Here is a 16,740-nt window from a genome sequence, read left to right as displayed (position 1 = left end):
ATTCCTCGTTTCACAAGAGGAATTTTGCAGCCTAAGTCCGCATGGATACCTGTGCCGGACCCACAAACCGGCTCTCCCAGAACTAAGGCAACTCCACTTTCTCTTATCCCTTAACCCTGCCAAGAAAGTCAAGGGAGGGGAGAGACGCGAATGCTTGACGGGCAGTCGCCGCTTCCAATCAGCGTGCTGCGCCGAGTCTGGTCAGTCTATAGGACTCGGATCCTAAAGAGGCAGGTCTCGCAGAAGGAGGAAGTATTCGTTGGTCACTCCGTGTTCACGCAAAGGGCTCGGCGGCCTTTGGAAAAAAGGAAGCGCGAGCCACGTACATCCTCGTGGCGCCTGGCTAGGGGGTATGCGAAGGCAAAGCTCAGGCTGATTTGGATTTGTCCAGACGCGCAAAAAGCCCGGCTGACCTCACTTGCGTGGGCAGCGTCAGCGGGCAGGAATATGCAAAGGAAAGCCCAGGCCCACCGGAGGTGCGCGTGTGGGCGCGGCCAAGAGGCCGCTGAGTCCTGACTGGCCGAAGGCGAGGCCGCGTCGATCTCCGCACGCCACCCTTGGCTAGCGCGACGGCCCCTGCACCTGGGGCCCGTCCCCTGTAAGGTCTACACTTCCCTGGAAAGTAGAGCGCAGCGGCTGGATAGGATCTTACTCGGGTGTTGCCAGCAGCCGCAGCCTGCAAGCTGCGAGGTGTTAGGGCGGCCAGGGGAAGGAAGGTGGTCCTAGCTGACAATGTTAGCCTGAGGGCGAACGCGGGTGTAGACGCGCCTGGTCTAGACTGCCCATCTCCTTTGCTCTTGGGGTCTCTTGACTGTCTCTTCCTGCGACTCACCGAGCCTGTCTCGGGGTGTCTGCCTGCGCCCCTGTCTCTTCCTGTATTTGTGTCTCTGAATGTGTAAATGAACACCTTTACACATCCACCTGTGCTCTCCTTCCCCATCTCTCTACCTCCGCCTCTTTCTCTGGGTCTTGGTCTCTCGGTAGTTCTTTAGCTTTCTGACGGCATTTCACTTACTTCCCACCCTCTCTCCCAGGGCAGAACAGCGGCGCCCCAAGGGTCCTCGAGGTCCTATCGGATCCCGCAGCTCCGTCCCCTGCGGGTTCCCACGTCTACCAGCAGCTGGGGGAAGAACTCCGTCAGCCCAGGGCAGGGGCGGGCACTCACTTGGACCAGGACCTGCCCGACGCCCCCCGGTCCGCCGGGCGAACGGGTCGTCACTTCCTGTGATCAGTTTGGGAAAAGGCCCTGGGGGCCCTGCCACCGGCGAGTGTGGGAACCCAGGGTTCGAATTCCCGCCCCGACGCTGCTTCCGGACCGAAAGCCCCCTGAACGCATTACCCCATGTGCCCTGGGCCTCGGTTTCTCCACCAGTGAAACAATGATGGGAATCGCTTGACGTGAAGTGAGTGGAGGTGCTGGCACACTTCGAGTGATTGCTAAGTGGAAGCCTTTGGTACTAGTTAGGAGAATTATTTTAATTACAGTATAGTTAGGGTAATGAATTCCAAATACCAATGTAGCATCATGTGCCTTATATACAATAGATAATCGATAAGTAATGAAATATTAAATTTACATAAAGCAATAAATTTATGTGCCTACAAAATATATTTACCTAATACATTTACAAGTACATAATATATAATAAACATGTAAAAAAGTACAATAAAATAATAGCATCTCATAAGCAAACTTATTTATTTCTTAATCTCGCTATGTTACCCAGCCTAGAGTGCAGTGGCCAGATGTTGACTTATTGCAGCCTCCGCCTCCCGGGTTCAAGCAATTCTCCTGCCTCAGCCTCCGGAGTAGCTGGGATTACAGGTGCCCGCTACCACGTCCGGCTAATTTTTGTATTTTTAGTAGAGACGGGGTTTCGCCATGTTGGCCAGGCTGGTCTTGAACTCCCGACCTCAGGTGATCCACCTGCCTCAGCTTCCCAAAGTGCTGGGATTACAGGCGTGAGCCACCACGCCAAGCCTAGTGCTACACACTTTAAACAACCAGATCTCGCAATAACTCCCTCACTCACTATCACCAAGAGGATGGTGCTAAACCATTCATGAAGGATTCACCCCCAAGATCTGATCACCTCCCACCAGACCCCACCTTCAATATTGGGGATTACCATTCGACCTGAGATTTGGGTGGGAACATAGATCCAAAACTTATCAGGGGAGTAGAGGAATAGTCACGCCCTCATCTAGCTTTGTGAATCTGCATTTTTACCTCAGAGGAAGCAATCAGATATGCATTTGTTTCAGGTGAGCAGAGGGAGGACTTGGGGTTCTGTCCTGTGTCTCGCACCTGTGAAGATAAACTATCAATTTACGTTGTCAGGGTAAAATTCAACAGAACCGTTTTAGGGTAAAGATCTTGGGGTCCACAAGGAATCCCGAGAGGGCAAATTATGAGGGAAGTATGTAGCTTTCTTTTCTTTGTAGGTATCTTATTTAGGGATAAAATGGGAGGCAGGTTTGCCTGATGCAGTTCCCAGCTTGACTTTTCCTTTTGGCTTAGTAATTTTGGGGTCCTGAGATTTATTTTCCTTTTACACCTGCCTTGTATTTCAACAAAACCATATCACAATTAGGCTCCTTTTAAAAATTCTCGCTGATGTGCTCTGTAAACTTTAATGATTGTTTTCCAGGGAAAATGGCAGAACTAAGAACAACTCTCACACAATCTCTTATCTGAAACCCTTAGTGCCAGATGTGTTTTAAATTCACACTTTTTCCTGATTTTAGAAATGAAATTAAGTGCATGTGCCATATATTATATAGAGCCCAGCAAGGGACTGGGAAACGCCTGATAACTAAACTCATTTTTTCTGAGTGAAACTTTTTATTACTCCCACTAAGAGAAACACTAAGCCGTCTTATGTTACTTTAGTTCAGGTTTTACCTCCAAGTGCGTTTTTAAAAATTATTTTTCTGGAGCTTTTTGGATTTCAAAACTGCAGATGTAAGATTATGGAGCTTTATTAGCATTCAATATTTGATGATTTGCCACTCAAAACGATTTCTACAATCAAAGATGAGAGATGGGAACACGTGAAGGAACACAGAGCCATCTCTGGTGTGTCTGCCTTTTTTTTTTTTTTTAAATCAGAAAAGCAAAAACCAAAAAAATCTCAACAAACCTCTCCAGCAGATTTTAAGTTCTGGCTCATGGCTTGAACTGCAGAGTGTTTACAAATTGTAGACACATACACAGACACAGAGTTTTTTTTTTTTTTTTTTTTTTAAACAGATCAAAGATGTCTTTGTGACATTATATATGTTTATACTTCCTGACTTTATGGACACTGTAAGTCCCAGATAATCCCAAGCTACAGGTGAGTCTAAGCAGGGGATAGAATTGCCTGATCATCTTGGACATACAGTCCGTCACTTAGGGCTGTTGACTTGGCGAATGTCTTTTCTCCATACCAGTCTACAAGAATCACAAAAAGCAGTTTTCTTTTATCTTGCAGGGCCAGGACTATATATTCACAGTATTTCCTGAGGCCTATAGTTCACCTGCTATCTGCCATAATATAGTCCTCAAAGATATTGGTCATTTTTTTTTAATTTTGAATATTTATTACCTTTGTAGTTTTAATCTTTATTTATTTTTATGTTTTTTGAGACGGAGTCTCACTCTGTCACCCAGGCTAGAGTGCCGTGGCATGATCTTGGCTCACTACAACCTCCGCCTCCCAGGTTCAAGCAATTCTCCTGCCTCAGCCTCCCGAGTAGCTGGGATTACAGGCATGTGCTGCCACACCTGGCTAATTTTTGTAGTTTTAGTAGAGACAGGGTTTCACCACCTTGGCCAGGCTGGTCTCAAACTCATGACCTTGTGATTCACCCTCCTCGGCCTCCCAAAGCGCTGGGATTACAGCCGTGAGCCAGCGCACCCAGCCCTAATCTTTTATTATTCACAATTTCAAATACACAAAAGTAGAAGGAATAGTATTATAAACCCCTATTACTCATTACCCAGGTTCAACAATTATCAATATATTGCCAATATTGTTGATAATATCTTGACATTCTACAAAACATCACAGTGACCTACTACACTGATATTATGTTGAATGGATCCGGTGAGCTTGTACATGAGACGTCTTAGAAAGCCATATGCAAATGAGAGGGTAGGAAACAAATGGCATGTCCCCTCAGTGAAGTTTCTGGGAGTTCAATGACCTTGGCAATGTCAAGTTATTCCTCCAAGAAGAAAGACAAATTACACCTCTCACTATCTACCACACAAAAAAAGATGCACAATGCTTGTGTCTTAGTCATCTTGGGCTGCTATGAACATAGACGAGGTGCTTAAACAACAACAAAAAAATTATTTCTCACAGTCTGGAGGCTGGGAAATCCAAGATCAAGATGCCGGCAAGATCAGTTTCATTCTGAGGCCTCTTCTTGACTTGGAGTCAACTGCCATTTCCCTGTGTGTTCACATGACTGTTTCTTGTTTTTTTTTTTTTTTTTGAGACAGAGTCTGGTACTGTAGTCCTGGCTGGAGTGCAGTAACGCGATCTCTGCTCACTGTAACCTCCACCTCGCAGGTGCAAGCAATTCTCCTGCCTCAGCCTCCCGAGTAGCTGGGATTACAGGTGCCTGCCACCAAGCCCAGCTAATTTTTTGTATTTTTAGTAGAGACGGGGTTTCACCACGTTGGCCAGGCTGATCTCGAACTCCTGACCTTGTGATCTGCCCGCCTCGGCCTCCCAAAGTGCTGGGATTACAGGCATGAGCCACTGCACCCGGCCTGACACTGGACGCTGTATTATCAAACAGAAATGGTATGTAAGAGATCAAGCTCAGGCTCAACTTGAGGGTCTGAGTTCCTGTCCTCAAGTCCTAGGCACTATTTTGTGTTTTCCTTTATGTCCCTTGCTGTCTCATTTTGTCCTTTGTCCATATCACTGTTTCCTGCTCCCTTTCTAGTATCTCTCTCTCTGCCATCAAGGCTCCTTCTTCTTTTGTTTTCTTAAGATGGACTGGAATTCTGGTGAAATTCCAGTAAGTGATGCTCCGTAATTCCACATATAGATGCATCTTTGCCTCCTTTGATGAACTAAGTAGATTGACTTCCAATGTGCAGACTTTTAGAGAAACCAAACAGTGAAATAACCAGTACATGATAACAGATGTTTTTTTCGTGAACTCCCATGACTCTCTTTGGTGTCTGATCCTTGCTAATGAACCTACTTAAATTCCAGTCTTCCTAGTCTTTATCATCCTTCCACTCGCCCACAGCCTGCTGAGTAAGCCTTTCCTCAAGCTCAGCAGCTGCTCAAGGTCACCAGCTACATCCTTCCCAGTTTCCTCCATGCCATCAAATTCTGATTATGAATGCTTGTAATGGTCTGTTTCTTGATCTGTGTGTTGATATATAAAATAAAATAATACAGCATCTTCTCAGCTTAATTTTTATAAATTCATGGGCATAAGAAAACCAGGAAAATGAAATATTTTGTCAAGAAAAAGTAAAATCAACCTACAGCAACCACAAGATGAACCAGATGTTAAAAACACCAGCCAAGAACTGTAAAATAATAATTAAAATAATTCTTAATGAAGCAAGGCAATATGCTTAGCATAGAAATGAAAATTCTAAAAACAAATATACTGAAAGCTCTGGAATTGAAAACTATATTATATGAAATTTAAATATTTACTGGATGGTGGCCAGGCAAGGTGGCTTATGTCTATGATCCCAGCACTTTGGGAGGCCAAGGCAGGCAGATCACCTGAGGCAGGAGTTTGAGACCAGCCTGGTCAACATGCCTAAACCCCATCTCTACTAAAAATACAAAAAGTAACCGGACAGGGTGGGGCCTGTAGTCCCAGCACTTTGTGAGGCTGAGGTCGGGGGATCATCTGAGGTCAGGAGTTCGATATTATGCCACTGCACTCCAGCCTGGGGGACAGAGTGACCCTCTGTCAAAAATAAATAAATAAATAAATAAATAAATAAATAAATAAATAAGTGACCCTCTGTCAAAAATAAATAAATAAATAAATAAATAAATAAATAAATAAAATAAAATACATACATACATAAAAATAAAATTTACTGGACGGATTAACTGGTGAAATGAGATGATGAAAAAGTTAAAAACCTATTCTCCAAAAAATTGGTAAATCAAGTTCCTTTTGCTGCGGGAAAATTGCCTCAGAAACTTAGACCTTCAGAAAACTAAAAGCGTCGGGAATACTTGGGGAAGCATTGAAAATACTACATATCTTGGTAAATGCAAGAGACACTTTCATTTTTTAAATTCTTTTTTCTCTTAATTTCTACACAAACCATATAAGTGTTTAAATAAAAACAACAACATTGTGCTGTGATGTTTATAATGTATGAATATATACTACGTATAACATCTATTAAATAAAAGTTTACAGTTTTAACTGTAATATAAAAGTTCAAAAGGTTAAAAGTTGTGAAACAACTCTAAGAAGAGGGAGCTCTGCAGAAAAAGGGCTTATATCTACAGAGTGGTCTCCTTGAATATTTGCTGGATATAAAGCTGAATGAGCATATGGGATCAACCATTAACTGGGCAAAGAACAACTAGGGAACTGTAAGATGAACATCTCACACAGTTAACGTGCTCATGCATTTGGTTGAATAGTCAGAATGGAATGTCCTTGTTAATTACCTAGCGCATTGGTGTGAGACTGCATAACTGTCACGCCATAATATAAGTGCTACACTATCCCAAAGTCATAAGAGATGAAGTTGATCTCCAAGTTAGACTGGTTTGCCTGACAACACAAAGCCTTAAAATAAGAAAACAAATTCAAGAAGTATACAACATATTTTTGATGTCAAACATCCAATTAAAATTATTAGTCATGGAAGCATGAAAGTGTGAAAAACAATTAGTCTTTAGAAATGAATACAATTAGCAATTATAAATATGGCCAGTATACCCAAGGATATCCATGAAAACATGAATAAAAATAGAGAAAAGGAAGATATTAAATCACCAAATGGAACAAGCTATAAATGGAAAATGCAATATTTAAAAGAAAAGTTCAATGAAGAGGATTAACAGCATATTATACACTGAAAAAGAAAAGACTAGTGATTAATAATACAGAGAAAACTAAAAGGAAAGATAAGTTGTGCCTCAGTGCATTTTTTGACAATACCAAGTGGCAAATATATATGCAATTGAAGTCCCAGGGTAGATGAATTACCCGGTACAGAAACAAATGTTTTCTAAAATAGCAGATAACATTTTCCAATTTGATAAAAATTAATTCGCATATTCAAGCAGCTTAACAAAATTCATGCAGACAAAGAATCTCACCAGGGTATATTCTCAACAAATTGCTGAAAAACAGTGAAAAGCAAAATATTTTAAGTAGTCAGAAAAACTAAGACACATTAGAACCAGAAGAACAAAATAAGAATTAAAGCAGACTTCTTATGAAAAACTATTCAAGCAAGAAACAATGGGTACATTATTTTAAGTGCTGTAAAAAAAAAAATTGAATCTGTTAACCTGCATTTTATAGATATGATAAAAATTTGAAAGTTTTCAAAGGATATGTGAAAGTATTCCTAATTAATTTTCTATTAAAATTCTTCATCTATTTTTCTATGAACAGGTTAGTATTATTCTTATTGGTTTGTTTGAGCTTCAGGTAGTAGGAATTTTAAGGATTTCTTTTTATACCCCGTAATATTTGCTTTCAAAATGAAGGTAAAATAAACACTTCCAAGCAAAAACTGTGAGAATTTTTCACAAGCAGATCTACACAATAAGAAAATAAAAATTTTTGAAAATAAAAGTTAAATAATAGTTGGAAAACTGATGTATGTAAATGAATGAAATATACCAGAAATTGTTAATATGTGGATAAATAGTAAAGTATATTTTCTCATTTAAGAATATAATTGACTATCTAAATGCAAAACCAATGTATTATGGGATTTATAATATTTATAGAAATAAAATGTGTGGCAGCAGTAACACAAATGATTGATGTTAAAAATGATAGCACATTATTCTAAGGCTCTCACATTTTACATGAAGACTTATTATTTGAAGATATATTGTGAGGAATTAAAGAAGCATTTTGTTAACATGGGGGAAAAAAACATACAGAAATACCAAAGAAATTTAACTAATAGGCCAAGAGTTGAGATAAAGTGGAATACTAAGTGTATGCCATCCAAAAGAAAGATGAAAAAGAGGAACGAAAGAACAAAGAACAGATGGGATAAATTGAGAACAAATGGCAAGAGGCAAGACACTAATTCAATTATGTTAAAAATTGCATTAAATACAAATAAATAGTTTAATTAAAACAGAGATTGTCCAACTGTATATAACATCAGGGCCTAACTATAGGCTCACTATAAGACCTCAACATAATTATGTGGTCTATAAAAATATAAATGGGCTGGGCATGGTGGCTCATGCCTGCAATCCCAGCACTTTGGGAGGCTGAGGTGGGCAGATCACCTGAGGTCAGGACTTTGAGACCAGCCTGGCCAACATCGTGAAACCCTGTCTCCACTAAAAATATAAAATTAGCTGGGCGTGATGGCATGCGCCTGCAATCCCAGCCACCTGGGAGTCTGAGGCAGAAGAATCAGCTGAACCTGGCAGGCAGAGGATATATACAAAGGCCAAACTTCAAAATACACAAATGTCAAACTGACAGAACTGAAAGGAGAAATAGACAAACCCCTAATTATAGCTGGAGATTTCAGCACTCCATGCTCAGTAACTGACAGAATACTAAGGTAGAAAACAAATAAGGGTATAGCTAATGTGAACAACTATCAGCCAAATCGACTTAACTGACATTTGTAAGAATACTCCTCCCAATTATAGTAAAGTATGCATCCTTTTAAAGCGTACATGGGACACTCACAAGGTAGGGCATACGCTGGAAGATAAAACAAGCTTTAATACATTTTTAATAAGTAAAATTATAAAGAAGGTGTTCTTCGATTACAATAGAATTAAAATATAAATTATTAACAAAAATATCTGTGAAATCTCTAAATATTGCAAATTAAAACAACACACTTCATATTGACACGTGGATCAAATAATAAATCTCATGGAATATTGGGAAATACTTTGAACTGAATGAAAATAAAGACACAACAAATAATTTGGAAGATACAAAGCAGTGCTTATAAGAAAATGTGTAACTACATGCTTATGTACATAGAGAGAAATGCCTATCATCAGTGGTCTACATGTGAACCTTAAGAAGCTGGAAAATAAGGAGGAAATTAAACCCAAAGTAACTAAGAAGTAAGGGAATAATAAAGATAAGAGTGAAATTTGGTGAGACAGATAACATACAACCAAAACAGAAAATCAATGCACCAATATATATATTTTTTGAAAAGGTTCATAAAATTACTGAAACTTTTGCTTAAATGATAAAACAGGAGACAAATTACCAATAGTAAGGTTGAAAGAAGGTAACATGATTAGAGATCCCGTAGACATACATGGGTAGTAAGAAACTACTATAAGCACTTTAATGGCAAAAACTTTGAGAATATAGAGGAAAAATTACTGAAAGACGCCAATCCAAATATTTATTCACAAGGAACTAAAAAAACCTGAGGGCTCAATATCATTAAATAAATTAGATTTATAATTAAAAGTTTTCCCATACAAATTCCAGGCCTAGATGACATCAGTGGTGGATTCAAATATTTAAGTTGTAAGTATTACAAATGTTGTATAATTTTGTTCAGAAAAGCAAAAAAAGGGAAAAACTTTTCAACTTTATAATTGGATAATTACCCTAACAATAAAACTATAACAAACATTATAAAAATGAAAAAGCCAACCAAATTTCTTCAAGAATATGGATTCAAAAATCTGTAGACTATTGAATTCAATATATTGACATATCAAAAGTGATAATTTGATTACTATTCATTAAAGACATTCTTATCAACTAGAAATATAATAAAATGTACTTAAGATGATGAGAATATGGAAGAAAAACCTGCAGTTAACTTTATCCTTTATGGGAAAAGACTGACTACTTTCTCCCTAAGATTAGGAGAAAGTCAAGAATGTCTGTTCTTGTCACTTTTGCTCAAGATTACATTGTATATTTCAATCTAGTGTTAATAGAAAAAAATAAATAAATAAAAACCCCTAAATATTAGTAATGAAAATATCTTTTTTTCTGAAACAATATGGCATTGTATATAGATTTTAAGTTATATACATGTGACTGTAACAAGGTTAAAGCATACAAAAATCAATTACATATGGAAATACACACAGCCATAATACAGATAGATACACACATACATACACAGAAAATTAATGAAGGAATGGAATGCAGAATCTTAAAAGATAAATACCATATGCAATAGCATAAAAACTTGAAATACTTAGGAATAATTATAATGATATATAATTAATATGCTTACATAATTATTATGCTTATGATATATATGCATATATAATTATAATAATACATATGCTTTAATTATCCACTGCAAAATCAATTTTTTTTTTTCTGGAGGAACTTAGAAGATTTAGTAAATTGAGATATTCACTATGTCCATCAATTGGAAACATCTCATTGTCAAAACACAAATTCCCCCTAAAATTATCTACTGAATTTTACATAATTCTAATATAAAACCTGGAATGGTTTTTAAAGAAAAATTACAAAATTATTTTGATATGAAAATGCCAGTATTTTAGAATAGCCAAGATGTTTCTGAAGAACAAAGACAGATAGACTTAAACTACATTATTTTAATATTTACTGTAAAGCTAAAATAACAAAGATCACATATTGATGTAAATATAAACATATAGATCAATGTATCAAATCACACAGTCCTGATTTCTCCACACCTATATGATTCAACAAAGACACCAATCTAATTAATTGAAGAGATGCTAATCTTCCCAACAAATAGAACTGGAACAGTGGACAGTCACATGGAGAAAATGAACATCAATCCTTAGATAACACCATACAAAAATTTAATTTACAGTATATTACACAGCTTAACAGAAAAGCTAATGGTATTTCTTATGGAAAACATGGAAGAAAAATTCTACACTCTTGTGGTATATATAATGATTTATTAGTTTTGTCACAAAAGCATGAATCATCAACCAAAACAAGGAGAAACTGCAGTTGAAAAATATTCAAGGCCGGGCGCGGTGGCTCAAGCCTGTAATCCCAGCACTTTGGGAGGCCGAGACGGGTGGATCACGAGGTCAGGAGATCGAGACCATCCTGGCTAACACGGTGAAACCCCGTCTCTACTAAGAAATACAAAAAAAAAAAACTAGCCGGGCGAGGTGGCGGGCGCCTGTAGTCCCAGCTACTCTGGAGGCTGAGGCTGGAGAATGGCGTGAACCCGGGAGGCGGAGCTTGCAGTGAGCTGAGATCCGGCCACTGCACTCCAGCCTGGGCTACAGAGCGAGACTCCGTCTCAAAAAAAAAAAAAAAAAAATATTCAAATCTGCTCAAGACACTGTTAGCAAATGAAAATGCAAGCAATAGACTGAAAAAATACCTGCGGGCATCAAATAACTTGTACCCATAATACAAAAATTTTAAAAGGACACATTAAACTCAATAATATGAAAACAAACAACCCAATAAAAACAATTTAAACCAACACTTGATCAAATAAGACACAAATGGCCAATAAGTACATGAAAAAATGCTTACCATCATAATCAGTCCTAAAAAGGCACATTGATTGTATCTAGAGTGAGAAATGACTACATGCTAGCTAGAATTTCCAATATTTAAGAAAAACTTACAATACAAATTGCTCGGGGAAATTTGCAGAAACAAAATCTTCCCCATTGCTGGTAGGAATGCAAGATGGTGCAACTTTGAAAAATGCTTTGGTAGATTCTTATGAGGTATAAATACACACTCTTATGGCATGACCCACCCATTTTATTCTCAGTATTTACCATGAAAACATGTCCACCAAATTATTTCTGCATACATGCTAACAGCAACTTTCTTTATAGTAAATAGAAACTGGAGAAAAGCTCCAAATATCCAACAAGAAGATCATGGACAATGAATTGTGGCATATTCATACTACTCAGCAATAAAAACAAATGAACTATTGATACGTATAACAAGAGCATGAATCTCTAAAGTATTTTGCTAAGCAAAACAGCCAGATACAAAAAAGTACACACTTTATGATTCCATTTGTAAGAAATGCTATAAAAAAAATCAAATCTATTTTGATAGAAAGCAATGCAGGGGCTAGGGAGGACTCAGCAAAGAGTCACCAGGGAGTTTTTCTATTTTTAATTTTTTAATTTTTAAAAATTTTTTTTCTCAGATGGAGTCTGGCTGTTTCTCCAGATTGGAGTGCAGTGGCGAGATCTTGGCTCACTGCAACCTCCGACTCCCTGGTTCAAGTGATTCTCCTGCCGCAGCCTCCCGAGTAGCTGGGATTACAGGCGCGTGCCACCATGCCCAGCTAACTTTTGTATTTTTAGTAGAGACGGGGTTTCACCGTGTTGGGCAGGATGGCCTCTATCTCTTGATCTCGTCACCTGCCTGCCTCGGCCTCCCAAAGTGCTGGGATTACAGGCGTGAGCCACCGCATCGGCTGGGGAAATCTTTTTATAACCGAAAGTGTCTATCTTGGTTTTGGGAGTAGTTACGGTTGTGAACTCATTTGTCAGAACCACCATCCATGCTTTTCAATGGGGGCATTTTATAGTATGTAAGTTACATTTCAACAGAATTCATTACAATGAATAGGCTTGCCTTACATCCTTGCAGGTCCCAGGTTCCCCATGGACATTACCCATAACCTCAGCAGCAGGTTAACAAATGGAATAAGATTCTTGGGAAAAGTCCTCAGCCTCGCATATTTCTATAAGGCCCTTCATGTCACTGTGTGACAATTACCCCATGTGGACGCACTCAATTTGCATAATCATGATCACAGGTACATTCAACGTCCTACAACTTTTTATCTCCTTGGGACTGCATCACACTGACCAGTTGACAGAGTGAGTCAAAAGGAAGTTTTCAGTTTAGAATTACCTAGTGAATATGCAAATCCTCTCGGTGTCATCACAGTTCTCAGGGTCAAATACATTCCCCTTTATTTTCAATCCCCATGGGCAATTCTCCCACATCTCTATTTGCACTGGGGAATCTTAGGAAAAATAAACTCTGGGCTGGGCACAGTGGCTTACACTTGTAATTCCAGCACTCTGGGAGGCCGAGGTGGGCGGATAACTTGAGGTCAGGAGTTTGAGACCAGCCTGGGCAACATGGTGAAACTCCGTCTCCACCAAAAAAAAATACAAAAATTAGCCAGGTTTGGTGGTACACGCCTTTAGTCCCCAAGTACTCAGGAGGCTGAGGCAGGAGAATCGCTTGAACCTGGGAGGCGGAGGTTGCAGTGAGCCGAGATGGCGCCATTGCACTTCAGCCTGGGTGACAGAACGAGACCCTGTCTTCCAAAAAAAGGAAAGGAAAAATAGACTGAATGCTTTTCTGGACACTGAGGGGTAAAGCTTTGCATTTCTTCACAACAAGGGGTTCTCTGAATTGTGACACTTTGCCCCTCAGCATGCTGTGCTAAATTCCATGGTCATCATCATGTCAGCAAGAATGTGCTTTTTCATGAAATCAGCATCACCAGATAAACAAACCAACTCTTCCAGCATCCTCAATCTCACCAAAATACAGGGCATTAAAAAACAGCTCTGACCGAAGAAGGGCATGAGTTTCCAGAGTCCAGTGAATCCTGGTGAATTACTAGGTTGGTGCAAAAGTAATTGCTATTTTTGCCATTAAAGCATTGTAAAACCGCAATTACTTTTGCACCAACCTAATACTAAGGCTCTGGGATCACAAAAGCGTTCTTCATTCCTCATTACAGATGATTATGGCAACCTAAGGGTATTTGAGTTCATTTATATGGCTTTTAAGAAGAGTAATTGTGCTAACATCAAAAAGTGAGCAACTCCAGTAAGAAAATTACTCATCTGGATGAGTTGCCAAGTCTCTATATCCTTTGCCCTTTCAGCCTCTGCATGGATCCTTTCATCCTGGGCCCCACTCACAAGCCCAGGAAACAGTCCCTTTCCATGCACATTTTCCTGCATGAGGTCCCCAGTACTCTATACACTCAGACCTGGCCAACCATGTCTAGTTCTATACTTGCCTCAGAGTGTCTTGAGCCTCTGTAACTGACTATTCATAAGTCACAACGGGAATTTCTCTGTGCCCATCTGGATACATTGTGATGACCCTCAGGCATGGGTTCTTCTCCTTTTAGACTCCACGAATGCTGGGAAATTGAACTTGAATACATACAGCAGGAATTGGAAACTTGAATACATATAACAGCGTGGGAAGAGGAACTCAGCTATGAGCAGAAAGCAGGTAACTTGTAGTGTCGTTGTGCAGTTGTGACTGGCTCCCTCAGATGTACCTGCAGTCCAAGAACATTTGCTGTGTTTCCTTCCCCATTACCTGCCCCTTCTTACTGTTCCTTGCTGCTTCTCTCTTTTCTTTGCCCCCTCACCTTATTCTGTGCTTTGTTCTTTGATGTGTCATTGCTCTCTGCTCCTGCTTCTTTTTTTTTCTTTTTTTGAGACAGGGTCTTACCCTGTTGCCCAGGCTGAAGTGCAGTGGCACGGTCTCAGCTCACTGCAACCTCTGCCTTCCAGGCTCAAGCAATTCTCCTGCCTCAACCTCCTGAGTAGCTGGGATTACAGGCACCTGCCACCACACCTGGCTAATTTTTATAATTTTTTTGTAGAGATGAGGTTTCACCATGTTGGTCAGGCTGGTCTCGAACTCCTGACCCCAAGTGATCCACACACCTCGGCCTCCCAAAGTTCTGGGATTACAGGCGTGAGCCACCACACCCAGCCTCTGCTCCTACTTTTGTTTCCTTGCCCATCATGCTGTTCTCTCTTCTATCTCCTTGGTCTGTGCTACTTCATACTGTTCTTTGCTTCTTCTGTCTCTACCTTACCATGTTTCTTGTCTTTGATTCTCTGCTCTTAGTATCTTTTTCAAACTGGGCTAAAAACAGAAACTGAGAGAAGAGGAATGATGATCTTGGCTGCATATATTGCACTCTTCAAATAGGCTTCACAGTGAAAGGGTTGGATCCTTTCCTAGATACATAGTTTTGAATGGGGCATACCTTGACTTGAATTCAAGTGCAAAAACTGGACAAAATCAGCAACTGCCTCCATGTGAGACTAATCAATAACAACAGAAGTACAAATAAATAGCCTTCTGTATTTCACTCTAATTTTACTCCACAGGGAATGGCTCCATTCCTAAGCCTGCCACCCCCATAAGCCAATCAGCTTCTCTAAATTTTAAAAATCCTCATGTCTGCTGGTGGATACTGGGTTTCTTTTTAGGGAGATGAAGTTATTAAATTAGACAGGTATGGTAGTTGCACATTTTGTGAATCTACTAAGCACCATTTAATGTTATACTTTACAAGGATGCATCTTATGATATCTGAGTTATATTTTAATTTTAAATAGCATTTGTAAGAGCTTGAGCCAGTGCTGTGATAAAGAACAATTCAGGTTGAAATAAATATCAACAATTGAATAAGTTACATTGTATTATTGGTGTGATTAAAGCCTTTCTAGCATACATTAAGGACTATTGAAGTATCAGAAGAAGCAGCTTGTTCACTGCTCTTTGCATTGTATCTGTGGACTTTAGAGTAAGTGAATTAATGATTCAGACAATCTTTGCAAGACAATTAAAAAGGAAGAGCGTCCCCAAGAGAAAGATGATGCCAGAAACATTATATTCAACTACTTTATCACTGGGTTGTCCTAGAAAATAGTAAATTAATTGTTTAAATATTATAAATTGTCCTCGAATTTTTGTTATTTAGCTTCTATTTCATAATCATAAACTTCACTCTGCAATCCAGCCAGGCATGGAAGGGAACAAGAAAAACATGGAACCCAAAGGGAACTGCAGCGAGAGCACAAAGATGATAGGATATGGGGAGCAAATGGGGTGGAGGGTGCTCTCCTGAGCTACAGAAGGAATGGTCTGGTGGTTAAGATAAAACACAAGTCAAACTTATTAGACCTGTCCAGTCAGCAATGGTGACCTTCTTGCCGGTCTTGCCATTCCTGGACCCAAAGCACTCCATGGCCTCCACAATCTTCATGCCTTCTTTCACCTTGCCAAAGACAACATGCTTGCGTCCAACCACTCAGTCTTGGCAGTGCACATGAAAAACTGGGAACCGTTTGTGTTGGGTCCAGCATTTCCTATGGATAAGATGCCAGGGCCTTTATGCTTCAGGATGAAGTTCTCATCATCAAATTTCTCCCTGTAGATGGACTGGCCAACAGTGCCATTATGATATGTGAAGTTACCACTCTGATATATAAACCCTGGAATAATTCTGTGAAAGCAGGAACCCTTACAACCAAATTCTTTCTCTCTAGTGCTCAGAACATGAAAGTTTTCTGCTGTCTTTGGAACCTTGTCTTCAAACAGCTCAAAGGAGTCATAGCCCAGCCACTCACCATTGATGGTAATGTTGAAAAACACAGTGGGGTTGACCATGACTGTTAATACGGGGCTCCCAGTGCCAGTGGCATCTGCAAAGTGGATTTTTTTTTTAATAAAGTATAGATATGGTTGTTTAACCTGAGGGGTTTTAAACCTCAGATTCCTAGAGCTAGCATCAAGCTACCAATGGGATTCATT

The 16,740-nt window shown here is 39.6% G+C and overlaps 1 protein-coding gene and 1 pseudogene across 1 annotated transcript; one reads left to right on the top strand and one right to left on the bottom strand.

Moving 5' to 3' along the window:
• The first annotated feature begins 45 nt into the window (after positions 1–45).
• LOC105491537 (uncharacterized) lies at positions 46–3,067 on the top strand. Its single transcript, XM_071084991.1, has 2 exons — positions 46–350; positions 1,035–3,067. The coding sequence occupies exons 1-2, from the start codon at positions 151–153 to the stop codon at positions 1,381–1,383; spliced, it is 549 nt and encodes a 182-aa protein (XP_070941092.1). The 5' UTR covers positions 46–150; the 3' UTR covers positions 1,384–3,067.
• Positions 3,068–16,078: 13,011 nt separating this feature from the next.
• Positions 16,079–16,596, bottom strand: LOC139359766 (peptidyl-prolyl cis-trans isomerase A pseudogene; annotated as a pseudogene).
• Positions 16,597–16,740: the final 144 nt, after the last annotated feature.

This window comes from Macaca nemestrina, chromosome 18 (genome assembly GCF_043159975.1).
Source record: "Macaca nemestrina isolate mMacNem1 chromosome 18, mMacNem.hap1, whole genome shotgun sequence".
NCBI lineage: Eukaryota > Metazoa > Chordata > Mammalia > Primates > Cercopithecidae > Macaca > Macaca nemestrina.
This window is presented reverse-complemented; position numbering and strand designations above follow the sequence as displayed.

What these genes read in the sequence shown, in the direction of transcription:
- LOC105491537 (XM_071084991.1), top strand. Translation starts at nt 151, where the DNA reads ATGCTTGACGGGCAGTCGCCGCTTCCAATCAGCGTGCTGCGCCGAGTC. An exon ending in TCGTGGCGCCTGGCTAGGGG is followed by an intron (nt 351 to 1,034) that starts GTATGCGAAGGC and finishes CCTCTCTCCCAG; the next exon opens with GGCAGAACAGCGGCGCCCCA.